Source organism: Chanos chanos, chromosome 7 (assembly GCF_902362185.1).
Source record: "Chanos chanos chromosome 7, fChaCha1.1, whole genome shotgun sequence".
In the NCBI taxonomy this organism is placed as follows: Eukaryota; Metazoa; Chordata; class Actinopteri; order Gonorynchiformes; family Chanidae; genus Chanos; species Chanos chanos.
In genome coordinates, this window is record NC_044501.1 from 35,459,429 (window position 1) to 35,477,135 (window position 17,707).

Genomic DNA, 17,707 nt, shown 5'->3' on the forward strand with positions numbered 1-17,707 from the left:
TTCCTACAATGTGAAGTAAAATTGGAGTTTCATTTTTAAGCCAAAGCAAAAAGGAAACATTACCCTCACAAGATATTTAGGAAGATGAATAACCTATACACATATTGGATAAATTTGAGAAGTCATAGCTAAGTTACAGTGCTGTTATAGACAATCCATTCTTAACATGGAGTATTGCATATGGTTTGAAATCAACCAAGAGAAGCTGTAATTTAAAAAGGTCATGATGTCCATATGTTAGTACAAATACGCTATGAATCAAGCTAACTTCTCAGCAGCCTGAATTTTCTTATATCTATTGGGGATTTCCCGTTTTGTAACAGCGCAATGGAATTTCCCTATCACTCCAATTTAGCTTAATTTCAGTGGCCCGTAAACAGAGGTGTGACGTCAATGCAAGCAAATCACATGACACCTTGAAAAAGTTAAACACTATTCACTGTCAGTACTTCTGCTTGGATTCAGTAACTCTGTGGCCTCCTGTTGGTCATGCTCTGTTTTGTCTTACTCTGTGCTTCTGACCCCGCCCCTCACCTATTGTGGTCTACTTCCTGCCATTGTTTGTTTCTGGCTGTTTTCTATGATTTGCTGATTGTTTGCTCACCTGGTCCTCATTGTGTTTGTATCACTCAGCCTATTTATTACCTTGCTCTGTTAGTCCCAGTTTGTCAGATTGTCCCAGCCTTTTGATTGTGTCCATCTAGCCTTTTGTCCTATTTTTTGAATTTTGCCTGTTTGAACCGTGCCTGTGTCTGGATTTTGGATTTCTGCCTGCTGTTCTGGATTGTTCTCCTCCTTTGAACTTTCTGTTTTGAAATAAAATGTGAAATCCCAGGAATTTCCCTAAGAGTCCAGGTTCACTTCATTTCAATGGCTAGTAAACAAGGGTGTGGCAGATGAAATTTTTTATATGTATTTGTTGCTATTATGTTCTCACACAAGTTATGCATAAAATGACAAACACAATTCACTTTTATGAAGAAGATAAAGTTCTACATTCTGAAAATGTCAACAGGAGGTACCGACCTATACGCAGGTAAACAGGCCCACTGTAATAACATAACTTTGCCCTATGTACACAATTTGCAGTGTAAATAGCTGAATACATATTAAGCTTGATATAGAAAATAAGAGAACAGTTTCAGTATATTTATTATGAGATTTGGTACTAGATACATTGTGTGTGTACCTGGGGACACATCTTAGACTATCTTGAAGACAGTCCTAAAATGTTTTAAAGATAATCTCAAGATAACAGATTGCACCATCTCATGGCTGGGTTTTTAAATCTGTTACAGTTTTAATTGTTCATTGTTGTAACATGCTGGGAGGAGGACATTTCTAATAGTTCAAGAATTCAAGCTGAAGTTACAAAAAAAATCAATATAGAAATAATATGTATTAATGTATGGTACGCCTTTATCAGTACATACGTGTAATGCATTATATGTAACTATATAGCTTCCGGTTTGCGTGTTGCTCACTGGAACTCTCTGTGCCATTTTTCCCTAGCTATTGGTAATCCTTCTACCTTGACTGGAAAGCACTTTGGGTTAGAAATCCTGTTGTTTTAAATGTGCTATAGAAATAAAAGTGACTTGACTTCTATACATAATACATTCATTTGAAGACAACACGTGAAGCTTACTATTACAAGGCTATGTAGATCTAGCTACTGTTGCATGAATTCTGCTCTCTTCAAAGTATATCTGATTTTCAGTTTTCCTCCATGTGGCTGCCACATTCCATTTTAATATTGTCGATGTGCTGATTTTGACGTGAACAGGTGTAACTCCTGCATTTTGACTGTACAACTGTTTGAGTAATGTGGGGGTGAAACTTTGTATGCTCAATGCTTGTCTTGGTTCCAAAGGTATTTGGAATGAAAGAGCAATATGTCAGAAGAGAGCCCATGTCCAGTTGGGCTCATCGGGTTATTGGGTGTGTGTTTCTGGATATGAGAGTTGGAATGGCAGTATCCTGCCTTATCTGTCTGTGTCCTCTTTTTGCTGGTTTAGTTTTGTTCAACTATGAAAGTGCTCCAATTTTTAATTAAATATCTCCATGACATGTGTAATGAAACCATCCTAGCTTACATTTTGTTTTTGTGTTCATCAGATAACGTCGTGAACAGACAGCCTGTTTTTTGAATAGGTGGAGTTAAAGATGAAAGTAAAAGATTATCTGTACATGGCTTATACATATCTGTTCTAACTGCACTTGACGTTCTTTCCCTGTGGATTTCTGGCAAGGAAACTACCAGGTCCCCGCCCCCTCGACTGAATGTCTTGTTTTGAAAATAGTAACAATAGTGACTGCCGGTATGCAGAGGCATGTCATTAAAGATTATTAATGTATATTTTTTAATTGTGACCCACCTTATTGGAGAAAAAACAAGACAAAGAGAAAGTGCAGCAATTCCAGGTGATATTTTCTGCAAATCGAGAACTTTTTGATAAGGCCAGCGTCCTGTCGGCAAAAATAATAACAATAAAAAAACTGGATGTGGCTTCTGATCAAAAGACTGATCAAATTCTTATGTATGTTTCCTCAATGGAATATAAATTGAAAATGCCTGATCAAATGTCTATGGTCAAGCCCTAAAAGAGGACAATAAAGGCAGAATACTTGCTTCCTTACAAAACCAGCTCCAGAACACTGTAATGGAGATGCCATCAATATGTGATGACATGCTTGAGTCATGTTCATATTGTCATAATCTGGGAGAGGGCAATTTACCAGAGTGGCTCAAGAACAAGGTGATGATCCCTTGCCTGGCCAAGACACGTTCTGGTGAGAGGGCTGTAGAAAGCATTATTTGTCCATCAGACCAGAAAACCTTTAAAGAGGTTGTGTTGTTTGAGTATGTTCAGTAGACTCTAGTGAACCTCTAGTGCTTATCTTCACAATTAATTAACACCCACCTTAAGTATTTCAAGTTTTTGTTCATTCTCAAACCTTTAACTTGTGCTGATATTACGATTTTAAAAAGTGCACTAGTCTCCCACATTAGTGACTAAGATGCAAATGTTCTGAATCAAGTTTGATATGACACTCTTAAACAGAGGTAGTCTGTTCAAAGTCCAAGAGAAAAAAACCCTTGAATTCTTTGTTTGTTTTTTTTAAGAACTGAAGATGTAACTCCTCAATATATTACATCAGCAATATGACTCTTAACAAGCATTTTTTTAAGTCAGCATCACATAACGGTGTATTTAAGATGAATTTTGTCATGCCTCGAAGACATCTTTTGATTGCCACTTAATCATAATTTTAAGAAAATGCTCTGCATTCAGTGCTTGAATGATAGCAAGTGTCATCTCAAATTTGTACCCAAATGTCTCCTCATATGTGTTTTGACATAACTTTTTTTCTCCGTAAGGATAACTCAGGCAAATGGCTTCCTACAGTCTATTGCCATTCATTGCCATACGTGTAGCCCTTGAGGTTGCTATTGAAGAAAATCTCCAGGTAAATATGGAGTCAGTCCTAATTTCTTAATGGGCATTCTCTCACTCTGAGAGGAAAGGAATATACCACTCTTTATTCTTGACTTGTCTCTGGACAACAACACCCATCATAAAAGATTAGGTTGTTCCACTAACGTTAAAGCAGGAGTAGAAAAAGAACTCAGAAACTGTATTTCTGTCACCAAGTTCAAGTACTTTGACAAAGAAAATCTTTAGGAAAAATAAGAGTTTTCATTACAAGTATGACCTGAGTTGAAGTCTTCGCCTTGTGGCTGTAATCTCATTTGGTGATTGATCTAATAAAATTACATGGGCTTAAGGTTCTGTCCACCATGTTGACACAAAGTGGTATATGCCAACTGTGTAACTGTTCAGCTTCAGTTACAAACCCCTTTTTAGTTGGAAAACTTTTGATATTGTGGCTCTGACATGTAATTGGAGTGCCTAATTAGAACAAACATTTATGGTGAGTTAAATATAATTAAATCAAAATATTACAACATATAAACAATCGAAGTAAATAATAATAATGGTTTGATAAAAATTTCCAATTGATATCAGTTTATCTAATAGTATGCTGGCTTTAGTAAAAACTATATGAATGATAACCATGTGACTGATGTAGTAAACGTGATGAAGAGGAATCAACATGTTATAATGTTGTCATTTATGTTATAATGTTGTCATGTCCTTTAGCTAGGGAAGGAGAGGGGTTTTTCTATGAGAACTGATTGGTTAAGCTTGCTTTTTATTTACAATTTACAATTTAGAATTTAGCAGACGCTTTTAGCCAAAGCGACTTACAATCAGTGCATCAGTCGGATTCCTAATACCTCATAAGCAGACATCGCTAAAAAGACTGCGCGTCAATTTACTCCTTTGTAATGCACCCTGGAGTTCTTAGACAAACATAGTTACAAGACAAGGTTTTTTGTTTTTTTATGGTTCTGAGTTCTCATGTATGTACACATCATGTCTATTTGTAGATCCTTGAGCAACTACATTCAATTCATGTTTCTCCAGCATCATGTAAAAAACAAGAAGAATCCACAAAGCATGGTGCTATGGTGCTATGTAAACCTGAGTTCAAGAGAGAGGTGTTGAAGAAGGAAATGGGTGAAGTGATTAATCAAGAGCTATTTTGTCAGAAAAATATAATCACTTTTATTCTTAAACTTTCAATTCTAAACATATAAACAATGATGTAGTTGTCAGAGAGGATAATGTAGTCATCTCACCATACTAATATTTTTAAATCTTTCTGTATCAAGATATACCCATCAACTGAGAAGTCCCCCCGCAGGAAACGTCTGGCTTTGGTAATCAGTAACAGTATATTTCTGTTCCAGCGAAACCTTAGAGGTGCAGAAAAGGATGAGCTGAATATGATCAGATTGCTGAAGGACTTGGGTTATGATGTAGTCCTACACAGGAACCTTACAGCTAAGGTAGGCTTGACTGTTCCATCACCCACTCAGCTGGTCTGTTTCCTTTTCAAACAACCATTCAAATATTCATTTTCTCTTTCACTTGCCAACTGTAATGCCTTCTCCTTTGATAAGAAACTTCTGTGGTTGTTTGTTTTGTAGGCTATGGATGCTACGATAGCTGACTTTGCTGAGCGTGAGGAGCACTTCCAGTCAGACAGCTGCTTTGTGGTCATCATGTCCCACGGAAACGAAAGTGAAATCTGTGGTGTTCTTCATCATTCTGATTTAATCGAGGACTTGTTCCCTGTTGATAAAATCTTCTACCACCTGAACACTCTCAACTGTCCAGGACTGCATAACAAGCCCAAAATTATCCTCATTGACTCCTGTAGGCAGTGTAAGTTATTATTTTTTTCTCATTTTTTGCAGCTTCAGAAAATTTGTATTTGCCTAGTAATCCCAAATATATCCCATGTATTGAAATGATATTTGCCCTTTTCCACTCCTGGAACATCTGTATATGCCTCACTAAGAGAGGATGCTGTGATTTTTGTTCATATAAAAGTATGAAAGCTTCATCATTGAAAACATCGTAATGACTTGTAAATATCACCATTAGCACTAAGCCTCTTTAGAGCTGGACTTGAAATTACCAGATACATCTGTCTATAACTTGCATTTCTTTGCCATACTGTAGACAGGAATAGGCCTGTAGCTGTACAAGACACTGTACTGAGGCTGTTAAGAAAAATTCATTTTGAGAAAGACTTCTGCTGTGTGAGGTCATGCAGTCCAGGTTTGTGCTGTCTGAAGGTTGTCCACACTGTCTATGGACTGCTCTATGTACTTAAATATTTTTCATTAGTGAACTCTGATATGAAAAACAATGCATATCAAAGCCATTAAAACCAAAAACATTCATGATTTCACAAATAATCTTCTATTTTTCACCAAATTTCTGCCTTCATGAAAAAAAAACTTATCTTGTGCCTTCTCTCCCAGGTACATCTGCCTATATAAATGTTGAGAAGGGCTCACCTTTCATTCAATTTTCAACTGCCATGCTCACGAAAATGACATAGAGCAGTTATTTCAAAAGGCAAGTGCCTTATTTAAGACAATGTTTTTCATCTATGTGTAATGAATGCAAGTATGTTATTATCTAGAAATCTTAATGTACATTAAATTGTTTTAATATACATTATTTTCAATAGGTTATTAAGAAATTTCAGGAGACCTATCCAAAACAATTGCCATGCAAGGAGAGAACTCTATCAAAAAAATTCTACCTTTTCCCCGGGCTATGACAGACAGTATATCTTGTCGCACAGCAACTGGAGAACATGAGGAGAGAGTTTTCACATGGACAAGTTATTGTTGCACTAATTCTCACTCTCTCTCTCTCTCTCTCTCTCTCTCTCTCTCTCTCTCTCTCTCTCTCCCTCTGTCTCTTCCTCTCTCTCTCACTCTCTTTCTCCCTCTCCTCCCTGTCCCTTTGCCCCTTTTATGGCCCTAGCCTTACTGCGTTCAGGACCATTGCACACCAGAGCAAAAACTTAATTCATACCAAACACCGGGTTCAACAAATCACTGCAGCAGCATCCATACTTTATGATCACATGTTGATATGAATGCATTTCTATGAAGGCCACACGACCTCAAAAGTTAGTTTCACATGGCAATGGAATTTGGACCAGGCAAACGAATCCAGTTTGCACCCACTGACTCCCTCATAAGTCATATAGTGCAAACACAAATTAAATTAACCTGAACAACGCAACATAAAGATCATAGATATTGAACCCTGTGATCAGTCAATGAACTGTAAATCCGCTATAGGGCTTTTAAGTGAAGCTTTTCTCTTGAGGCATTCAGTATCTTTTGATTATATGATGTTATAATTCAGTACACATGACTATTGTTCATCATGCAAAAACCAGTTTCTGTGAAATGATTCACAGTTTGATGCCCAGCTGGCACCTTTCTGAAATGTCCTCATAGGAGAAAAGATAAGGGGACATGTTTGCCCAGCTAGAGTTCCCCCTAATTCTATGCAGTAGTCACTAATGGTCAGTGTTAGTGGCAGGAAGAATCAAGCTGCTGACTGAGTTCACATCTGATGGAGGAAGAGTGTGCTAGCTTCACTCAAACCTGCCATGTCTAGCAGTGGTAGACCTCCAAGATCATGAGTAACTGGGAGTCCCAAATAAGTGACTAGAGGTGATCTGTTAAAAAGGAAAGGACTCAAGAAAAGATTCTTTTCTCTTTGAATAGACACAGAAATTCAAAAATTGTCCTATAAAATGTCAGAAAACACTCACAATTTGACTCACAATAAGAACTAGGATGGTGTGATGCCAAAGTGTAAGGTGAGTGAAGACAATCAGTGAGACACTGAAGATGAAACAAGGACTAACATAAAGTAGGTCCACTGCCATGTATGCAACCTGTGAATAGGAAATTTAAATAAAAATACTGATACTAGGGGACTCTCCCTCAAATGGTTTTCCAAAGTCCCCTGAGAAGCTACCTTTTTGTGAGCTAGTGAGCTGGTGCTTTACTAGAGGACACAGAGACATGAACAGGAGCATGTAGATTTATTATAAAGCAGCAGTTGTAAGACAAAAGTAAACAAAGAATTGAACTTCTACCAGTATGAAAATTCTCACTATGTTCAGTTATTTTTTCCTTTGTTATTCTCATAATTTGTTGAGGAGGCTCGATAAATATGCAGGTTAGTCACAGTTTAATTTAAACAAAACATCATGCACAAGACTTCTTGGAACTAACAGGATTGAAGATTCAGGCTTCACAAATGATTGACACAGTAACACAACACAATTCCACACAGAGAACAAAGGGCAAAACTAGGAGTATTTATACACAGCTGAACAGGGCCTAATTTAAAAAAGGGGGATCTAATGGAATCAGTTAACAGGGTGAAAATAACGCAAAACCTAACAAACTAACCACTAGAGGGGAAAAGAGAGGACCAGGATGGGACATTTATAAATGCATTTTATTCTGATAATATTAATGCTGTTTGTAGTATTGACTTGTAGCCTATTGTTACCCATCACTAATTTAGTTTGATGGCACATAAACAGCAATGAGCTTAATCAGCAGTGGGACTTTGAATAAGTCACTGGTCATTTCAATCTTTAAAGTTCTATAGTCTTAACTTGTAAGCAATGAGCACTCTTTCAGCACTGATGCTCTGCAGTCAGACAGTAATTCAAATAAACTGAATTAAAGTAGTTAACCTCTCTGTGTTTTTGACTTATCAGTGCTCTACTCGTATTATTTTGTCTGGTTAAACATTTGTCATTAGAGACAGGAGTGCAGCTACCCCAGATGTGTACGTGCATATGTATTCACTTTTATATTGCCTTGCATTGGCTCATGTCTGGTCATTTTCTGAACAGGTCTATGCACACAACAAAATAGCTGTTCCCTTATCTTCTTTATCCATCTAAATGACAGGGAAATGTTTTAGAGTGTACATTTTGTACTTGGAGTAAAGTTTTCTTATTACACCGCACCATATTCTCTGTGATTGGACTGTTGAAGCCCAAGTTGCTCTGTTCAGAATATGGTGCTTCTTCTCTGATAAGAGAAGTCAGAAAATCCAAACGAGGTACTAAAAAAATAGAAAGAATGACACATGAACTCTTACCAGGTAAATGACCTTTTATATAATATACGTCAACACATGGGGTGTGTTCTTAGTGGAGTGCTCAGTCCATAGTTCATGTTTCAAGCCCAGAGAGTACAATAATATTACAATGACCATGGAACTCCAGCATGCTGTTTGTTACACAATTCATTCTTATTTGTTTAATGTCAAGCAACAAAAATTCTGATGAACCAGATCAACGTATATTGATTTGAAGTGGATGAGTTACTTTAGATCAATGACAAGTATTGTTATCTACTGTGCATGCTCCATACTCTCGGTAGATGAGCGGAGCTTCCCAGCATGCGTTGGGGTAATGGACTGTTGTGTAGACCCAGTTCATTATTGTTCAGTTTATGTTCCCCATTTGTGTCTAGTAGACATGTATATCTATTGTTTATCATTTAGTCTTTGTGTCACATTAATCAGTACTTGTGATAGTTTTAACGTTAGGTGTACACCATAAATGTAATTGTCTTCATGAAAGATGTATTCCCCGCCCCCCACCCCACACAGTTATTTGAGGAGTCGTCTACAAACCTTAACCAATACTGTTTCTGCAACAAACAAAAAAAAAAGGGTGGTCTAGAAGTGCTGTACTCACATGTATAGCCAATAAAACACTAAACAAATTATATGTTTTCTTAAGAATATGCTATCTTTGAAAAAAGTCATTTTAAGAGAAGTCATATTAACTTATATAACAGGATTGCTACTAATAAGAAGGAGAATGTACTAGCTCATTTAACTAGCCTTATGCCTAAAAACAATTGGATTCAGTGCAAGGCAAATAAATTTAACTTAAATGAAAATATTACATTTCATCAACAAATGTACATTGCATTCATAGAATATGAAAAAGACAGTCTATTCACTTGATTCACTTAGATGGAAATGTGTGGCATGGTTAAACTGCGTTCATTCAACAACTTTTTTTGTGTGTGTGTACTATACAAATGTTTATATTGAAAAAGAAGGAAATGCAACTTATGAAGCTATACTAAGGTAAGAGAGTGAACTACAGACATTCACAAGTGTGTCTATAGGCCCATATTCACAAAAAGTGCTAAGTAGTACCAGTCATAGAGGGACGGAAAGCTACATAATAATATCAAAGGCTGATTCATACTTCTGTGTAGGCTCTACGCGGAGTGGCCTGCGCCGTTGTGAGCATTTCTACTTCTGCTTTGGTGTGTCTGCATCACTGTGTAATGAAACCTTCAAAACGCTAGTTTGCAATGGGATTTCTATGCTACTGTGTTGATTTCCTCATGCATTACAAACGATGGTGTAATGTTATATAAAAAGTCAGAATTTTCAGTTCAGACAATACATTCCACCATCAATGAACCACTCATGCGAAGAGTCCAGTTTGTGACTTCTGGTTGACCTACTAAATGCTGTTCCCTCTCTGACCAGCAGGAGAGATGGACTGTAGGTCCAAGGAGTAGGGATCAGTAAGTGGGGCAACTTGGTACCCAGCGATCTTTGAGGCACACTAGCCAAACCAGATGGTGGTGAACAATGAGATGACAGTTTCAAATACTGCTGTGCAAAACTGGATGGGTATCTTCTAAGGTAACTTGAATTTTTCACAGCTGCTAAAATTCCATAGGTTCCTCATCTTCAAGTGTAAGTCTCTCCATATTAGCACACATCATTTGGTAGACATGATCCCTCTCCTCAGAGTTGTTCGGGCTCGGCTCAGTTTCCATTGCTTCATAATCCGCTGGATAAACGTCATCAGTGCGATCGCAGACTGTGGGGTCCGTGAGTGTGATGCAGTGGGTTTCCACTGAACAGAAACACACCTGGACTGTCTGCATAACTTCAACGAGGACTGACATTGTTCCAGAGCTGGCGCCGGCAGAAAACGATTGGGGGGGTAACTGAAATACAGAGAGGGGGCGGTGACTGAACACAAAACATTACACACACTGCGCACAGCTATATTATCTTTTAACGAGTGCACACACACACACACACACACACACACACACACACACACACACACACACTAACAGATCAACAAACCCCAGGAAACACATACCATCCACACACACACCATCACATGCTAGCGACTCTCTAAGCTTGATTTCAATGGAGCCTACAATGTTTACTGACAAAGTAAGCGCTGAAAGCAACGACCAACAAATCAAGTCACCCATACAAAGCTCTGGAGAGATTAGGTCTGCTAATAAACACATGCACCTGCAAATTGAGAATCAGTCTCTACTGAAAAACAGAATCTAACACATGCAGTGCAACGTAGTAGGCACGTGTTTTCCTGTGGGCTGGCTATTATAAAACTAACAAAACTATAACTGACATTAGGAGCTTGCCTGTGTTGTTCTGAGCAACTGATTGGTCAGTGCTAGTTGATGCACTAGTCCCAGGGCTCTCTATAGTGATTTTTTAATTCATTTTTGGATGTCCATTTTGTTTGGTTAAAGCTAGATAACAAACTAAGCTAGCTACCCTCTTGAAACACCGTGGGAAAGTTGACAGCTCAGAGTCTACACACAACACAACACAACTAGCTTATGCTTTGTTTGTTAGATCGCATTCACCTAGACAACTAGTCAAGTGGATTTGCATGGATTTGAAAATGTAAGCTAGGACATGACTTTGGTTTTAGTGAATTACGGTGGGCTAATTTATGTATTAGTATTTAGAAATTTTAAATAAATCAAATTAGGGCTTAATCTTCACTGAAGGGGGTGGGGAAGTCCATCTTAGAGGGGCGATTGCCCCCCGGCCTGTGGCACCAAGCTTGCATCGTTCCTCTCAGTTCGTGGCAGAGGACGCTGTGTTCTTTATTGGGATTCATGTTTGAGGTAGAGTTAAACCTACAACCCTCTATTTTTTTTCTCTTGCTCTCTCAAAGATGAAGGTCCTTTTACTTTTGTTCTTACCATATCTGGTGTTGTCCATTGCAGAGAGGAAAAAGTAATTTTCAGATCAGCGATATCGGACTTGAATTGTTTGAAACTGCATGTTTTCGGCTATGTGGCTTCGTTATTAGAGAGGGCAGAGGCCGAATTTACGCATAGCTTACTCTAACCCTTTCTTGTGCGTAAAGCCTATACTCTTCCGTCTAATTTTAGATCTTTAGAACTGATCCCGGTGCTAGATGTTTCTTGGGCAACAGCGGGAGAACGGTCCGCCGTTACTATCCCGGATGTGAACAGCTGCATTCTATATTTTAAATTATGATTTATAATAGAGACGGTTAAAGTAAAAGTATTTTTACTAAAACAGATAATCGTTCTACTTAAAGTTAATGTATCCCTCCTTATAAATAAATAAAAGTAAAACAGTTATTCGGTTGTAGGTTTGACTGGAGTACTTCTACTTTTACTTTTGCCATCTCTTGTCTACAATATGAAAAACATATCCCGAAGTCATGGACACTTGGGGCGTGACAGCAAGCGTGACTCTGACAGAGCTAGTCACAGAACGAACTATTAAAAACTATTAGACCTAGAACTTATTAAAATGTGAACAAAGAAAATAATAATGATCGCAAGTGAGACGTGTATACATTGACTTGGTCAAACATCTTTGCTGAATCCCATTTTGTTGTAGGCTACTTCAGCGTTCCAGTCTGTGAAAATTTGTTGGTTTCATGAACCAACAACGGCACCCGTTAGTCTTTTGATTAGTCTAAACCACCAGGACAGCCTGAGCTAAAAAAGAAAAGGAAAGGAAACGGAGATTACGAGAGAGCCTGTATGGTCATCACGCCGAATCAGACAGAAACTGACGCCTGCAAAACAGTTCTCTTTCACAGACTTTCTTTATGAAGTCTTTGGTTTATCAACCAGGGGAGGGAGAATTTCCAGCGAGCACGAGGAGTCACTGTACACACAAGAGTCAGCCCGAAAGAGCCAATCCCGAGAGTTGGGTTTGCCCAAGATTTAGAAACGAGAAATTTACTGGACGAATGTGCAGCGTGCTCATCACCACGTCACCATATTAGACTGACTTACCTTTGAACTGATTAAAGTCATCTCCTCAGGTAGGTGTTGCTGGAGGAGCAAAGAGAGAACAGCCTGTCGGACCTCGAAATTATGGTACACCGCAGGACTCTCCAAGAGAACGCAAAAGAGCGTTTGTAATTGAGCCTTAGGCCTACTACAGCCTTAGTAGACCCTACGACTTGGAGGACCCTAATAAGCCTTCCGTCTGCGTTTCATTTTGTGCTTTCGGCTTATTGTTCTTATATAAATTCTAAATACGCCTGCGTATGAATGAACAACTACTCGTGTATGAGGCATTACTCAGAAAGAGGCACGCTTAACCAAAAGAACTATCTGAGTGATGTTCTAGTGGAGTTACTTACGTTCATGTACGAGAGACCGGAGTTACCGAGGCTGGCAGTAGGAGACCGTCAGCAAGACCTTATGTCGGTGGAGAGTTTTTCAGCGTCGCGGATCTTCCGAGGTGAACCTAAAAGCTGGACCAAACACTGTACTGTAGGATAGGAGGCCTACCATTTTAATTTACTTCTGGTGCGCAAATGGGAGGAGACACCCCTTGAAACTTGGAAAGTATTCATTTCAGTTCGGTTGAAATAATTTTACATAACTTTTCCCGTTAAAGAATAGAAAAATTACATTAGCTTACTCGTATCTGCCGCATATTAGGCTTCCGAGCAAGACTTTATCATTAAGAACAGCACAGTTTCACTTATGGCCAGAAAATTAGCTAGGCTCATATGTGAGTCTATACACTGTAAAATGTGATTAGTTGACTTTACTTTAAAAAATTTGGAAACCCGTTCCCTTAGGAAAACTGAGTTAATTAAGTTGTTATGAACAGCTAATGCAGAATTGCAAAATATTTGTTAGGAATAGCTACTTGATAAAGCTGAGTATTGCAAGTACTCAGTTTATGTAACAATAGAAAATATGTTAGGGTTATTGATTTTTGTCATTTGAACGAACTTGGACTGGTTAAGTTAAAATTAAAGTTTTTTTACAACAACGAGAAAACAAGAAGAAAAATAAAATTGCAGTACAGTAATTAATACAATATGTTATGCTAAACTCAAAAAGAATTACAGTAAAATTACAGTGCAATGGTAAACAAAAATTTGTATCGTAAGGAATTGTAAGGGATGAGGTGGATGGTTTACAGATCCTGCCTTCTCATCTCCTCGTTCACATCACAAGCAATGTCATCCCTGGCTGGGCAACAGGGAAATTGCTTACAGAAGAGGCAGGCAGGCATGTGCTTGGTGGTCATACACTTTCCAAAGCCAAGCTGAAAACAATTCCTCAGTAGGACTGAGAAATGGGGAGTAAGGGGGCAAGTATACAACTGTGAAGTTATTGTTGTTGGTGAACCAGTCTCGGACCAGAGCAGCCTGGTGGAAACGATCATTACCCTAGATCACAACAAACCTGGGCTGCTCTGGTCTGTCCAATACAGGTATGTAGTACATCCAGAAATGTGATTATGTGTGCTGTGTTATAGCGACCTAGGGTGGCATGGTAATAGAGAACATCTTGCACACTCCTTGCAGGAGCCCCACCCCACCCCCACCAAGAGCTTACCTGAGGTCTGTTTGTAGTGCTAAGGCTCAGACTGATCGGTGTTCAATTACTGTACAAGTGTTTTCATATGTGTATTTGGGTGTTGCCAATTTCAGGTAGGGTGAATTCAGGTATATTGGGACATCAGGTAAACTGGGACAGAATTACAAAAACTGTCCCAATATAGCTGAATTTATAATAGAAGTGTCTTCCCAATGATTGCAAGAGGTTTTATCCATGAACAATGTGTCTAATGTAAGAAACAGTGTGTAGTGTTTTGCAAACTGTGTGTTGCAGAATTGCGAACAAAGAGAAAATGTGTTTGTAGTTTTGGTGCCTTCGTTTAAGGCATGGTTACAAAAGTTAAGGTTTTGGTGCTTTTGTCAAGGCATTCACCTCCAGTGTATAAACAATCGGCAAAAACTGTAGAAATAAGTTATGTGAACATTCGGGGTTACAGTGTGTGGGAATCTGGCTGTTACCGCTCTGCGTTGTGTGCTACCGTGGACTTGAGCCGGTGACCCTCGGGTTGGGAGGCAGGCGTGCTAGCGAGGAGGCTAAAACCCATGGGCACTGTTGGAAAGGCCGCTCATATTCCCATGCGTTACGCAGAACTTTCCAGTGAGTCCCTACCCTAAGAATACCGAAGCGAAGTACTCAGAGAAACCCTGTGTGTTAAGTGTGCGTCATTGGTGTGAAAGTTAGTTCTACCCTGTTTATTAATATATTCATTGTTAGTTTGGCCTTTTCCCTATGTATTCTAGTATTGTTATAGTTCGTGGGGTTTCTCGAAAAGTATAATGAAGCTTGTCTACCTCGCATTAGTCTGCGTCATTGTAAATAGAGTTCACTGCCCGTTCACGGATTAAGAAATTGATGCCGTCAAGTTTATATCGTAACACTTTCAGTTAATTCCTTATCCGTTGCACAAATGTACACTTGTATAAACTTATCATGCCACAGCTGCCGCCTTTATTTTGTGTATAAAATGTTCGCTCGTCGTCGCAAATTGAAACTAGCCTGGTAGCCATATTTGTTTCATTTCCCGGAGCTTCACGTCCGCCTTGTCGTTAATTCATAAAGCGCCACTAGATGGCACTGTTGGACCGGATTCATTACTTAACGTTCTGTAACGGCAATGCAAGTTCACTGCTCTAACGATATTTATGTGACTACTATTAATGTAAATAATGTAAATTATTGTTTGTTATCACCTGTATCTGTCACATTAATGTAAATGTGGTTTTGCTGTTTACTGTTCCAGACCACACTGACACATACAATCTGTATCCTGCTGTTTGCTGTGCTTGGATAATCAAGTAAAGTTTTGTTGCATTTGACGGACTACTGTGTGTCCTGACCAACACCCCAGGAAGACACCCATTTCACTCATACTACACCTTATACAGTCCATCCATTCACCACCCATCCAACAGGCACTACTATGCTTCTTAAGGTGTCGCAGGAGTGAGGTCTACTCCTTGTGCAGCACTGCGCAGCAACAATATGTCCTTGAGATTATATATTCATGGAATTATGAATGAACTGTGGTTTAGCATTTTGTAGTGTGACTGATTTTACTAACTGCATTAGAACTGTACAAAGTTAGAGGTGCGCAATTTGATAGTTTCCCTCTCTTCCCCTAACTCCGGCTTTCCGTGGGGAGACCAAGGTCAGCATAACCCCGCCCCCCTCTCTATTTCGTACTTCTGAGTGGGAGACCTTCTCTACATAGCTCCCAAACTAGAATCAGGGCGCCAACTTCGACAAGGTAAATTGACGCACACGGTGACATGATATCATTGACGTGACGTGCAAATAAGGGATAGAAAACCAATAGTACAAATCTCCTGATTCTGAATTTTTTATGCGGGCGCCCCGTTCCGCCCCCAGCAAGTTGCCACCCTGGACGGCTGCCTAAATCCGCCCTGACTACCAGTGTGTTGGATGGGTTAAATGTAGAGGAGTCACTGCTCACTGTTCACAGTGTATGTGTGCGATCACAGAGATTTGCTTTTACAATATTTGCATGATTTGAGGATGTTATTAATAAAAAAATAAATAAAAAGTACAATTAACGCTTTAGTCCTTAATGTGCTTTGGAACACAGCTATTTACCAGCTCCACATTGCATCACTATGCAATTCAAAACTGATCAGCTCAAATTCACGATCAACTCCGAATTGTTGCTTTATGCTGAATTGCATGCATTTTAATGACCTTATATATTGTACATATAGTTCTTTCATTTTCTTAGGGCTTAGTCATGTAGCCTATGCTTTGACATTGATCGTCTTAGAACTGCAATTTTATAAATTATTCGTGTGCACGCAGAGCTTCTGCATTTTTTCATTGCCATAAAAGTACTGCTGTTATGTTAGAGATATAAATCACTCAAATATATCATCCCATATAGATCCGTTATCCGTAAATGATACATATGGTTGTGTAGGTGCGACAAATACCTGTACAGAGAGTGGGCAAGATAACATGACAAATATTCAGAAGACGATATGAAAGACCATTCCACTGTTTTCAAGAAATACAGGGGTTAATTTCAAATGAATGTAACATACACTGTCGTCGTACTTTCAAACCAGACTGCTCTTGGATGGGATGGATATTTGATATTGGCTGACACTACCTGAGCAGATTGTGAAGTGGACACTGGTTATTAAACAAATATGTGTGAATTTTACATTTGTAAAGAATGACAACAGTTACATATTAAATTCTTTTAGTCTGTAGGTCCTTGTGCTTGACCAGATTCCCAGAGGTAAGACAAGCTCATTTACAGGGGAACACAATAATTTTGAGACAGTTTTTACTACAGTTTACAAGTTGGCTATTCTTTTAATGTTTGGGTGGGTGCAGCCAGTCTGGTCAAAAAAACTACCATACATTTTTATTTTTAAAACAGGAGAATTTAATCACATAAACAGGAGGGAAACAGATACCTTTTGGCTTTAATTAGTAATAACTTGTGAAACAAAACCCTTATGACTTCCAGTGGATGGTCCTTTCCAGTTAGACCTGAGGTGATGCATGAATTTGTTCTGCTTATGTTTCAGTTTCTGTGAGTAAACAAGCCCAACCGGTTTGAGGTTTAAATTTGGCTGAACTTTTGTCAGCCGTGAAGCTCAATTAAACTTACCTTATACAAATAAGAGTCAACTGCCTCTTTCTAGCAGAACTTATATTTTTGTTATTGAACCAAAAATGATTACAGTATATCGACAGGTTGCGATCTGCCTCAAATAGACATATTCACTATGAGTAATTTAGGAACCAAAAATACACAAGAGTGAACTGTTTTGAGGATTAAGAAGAATTAATGAGAGTATGCTGAATTTATTTGATATAGATGGCAAACATACATCATAAAGACAAAGGTCTCCACTGAGCTATTCAAGGCTGTGCAGAAACAAATCAGTAGACTACTGCTTGGCTTCACTGGAAGAAAAGATTATACAGTACTAAAACAAAAACAGGTTTAGTTTTAATGACAGGTGTGAACATTTTGCTTATTTGAAACACGTAAAATGCTTACAACATTTCATAACATCTCCTAAGCTCAGCTCATATTACAGT

The 17,707-nt window shown here is 38.6% G+C and overlaps 1 protein-coding gene across 1 annotated transcript; it reads left to right on the forward strand.

Moving 5' to 3' along the window:
- The first annotated feature begins 4,534 nt into the window (after positions 1–4,534).
- Positions 4,535–6,207, forward strand: LOC115816279 (caspase-1-like). Its single transcript, XM_030779242.1, has 5 exons — positions 4,535–4,591; positions 4,742–4,918; positions 5,060–5,297; positions 5,692–5,696; positions 6,115–6,207. The coding sequence occupies exons 1-5, from the start codon at positions 4,535–4,537 to the stop codon at positions 6,205–6,207; spliced, it is 570 nt and encodes a 189-aa protein (XP_030635102.1).
- The last annotated feature ends 11,500 nt before the right edge of the window (positions 6,208–17,707 follow it).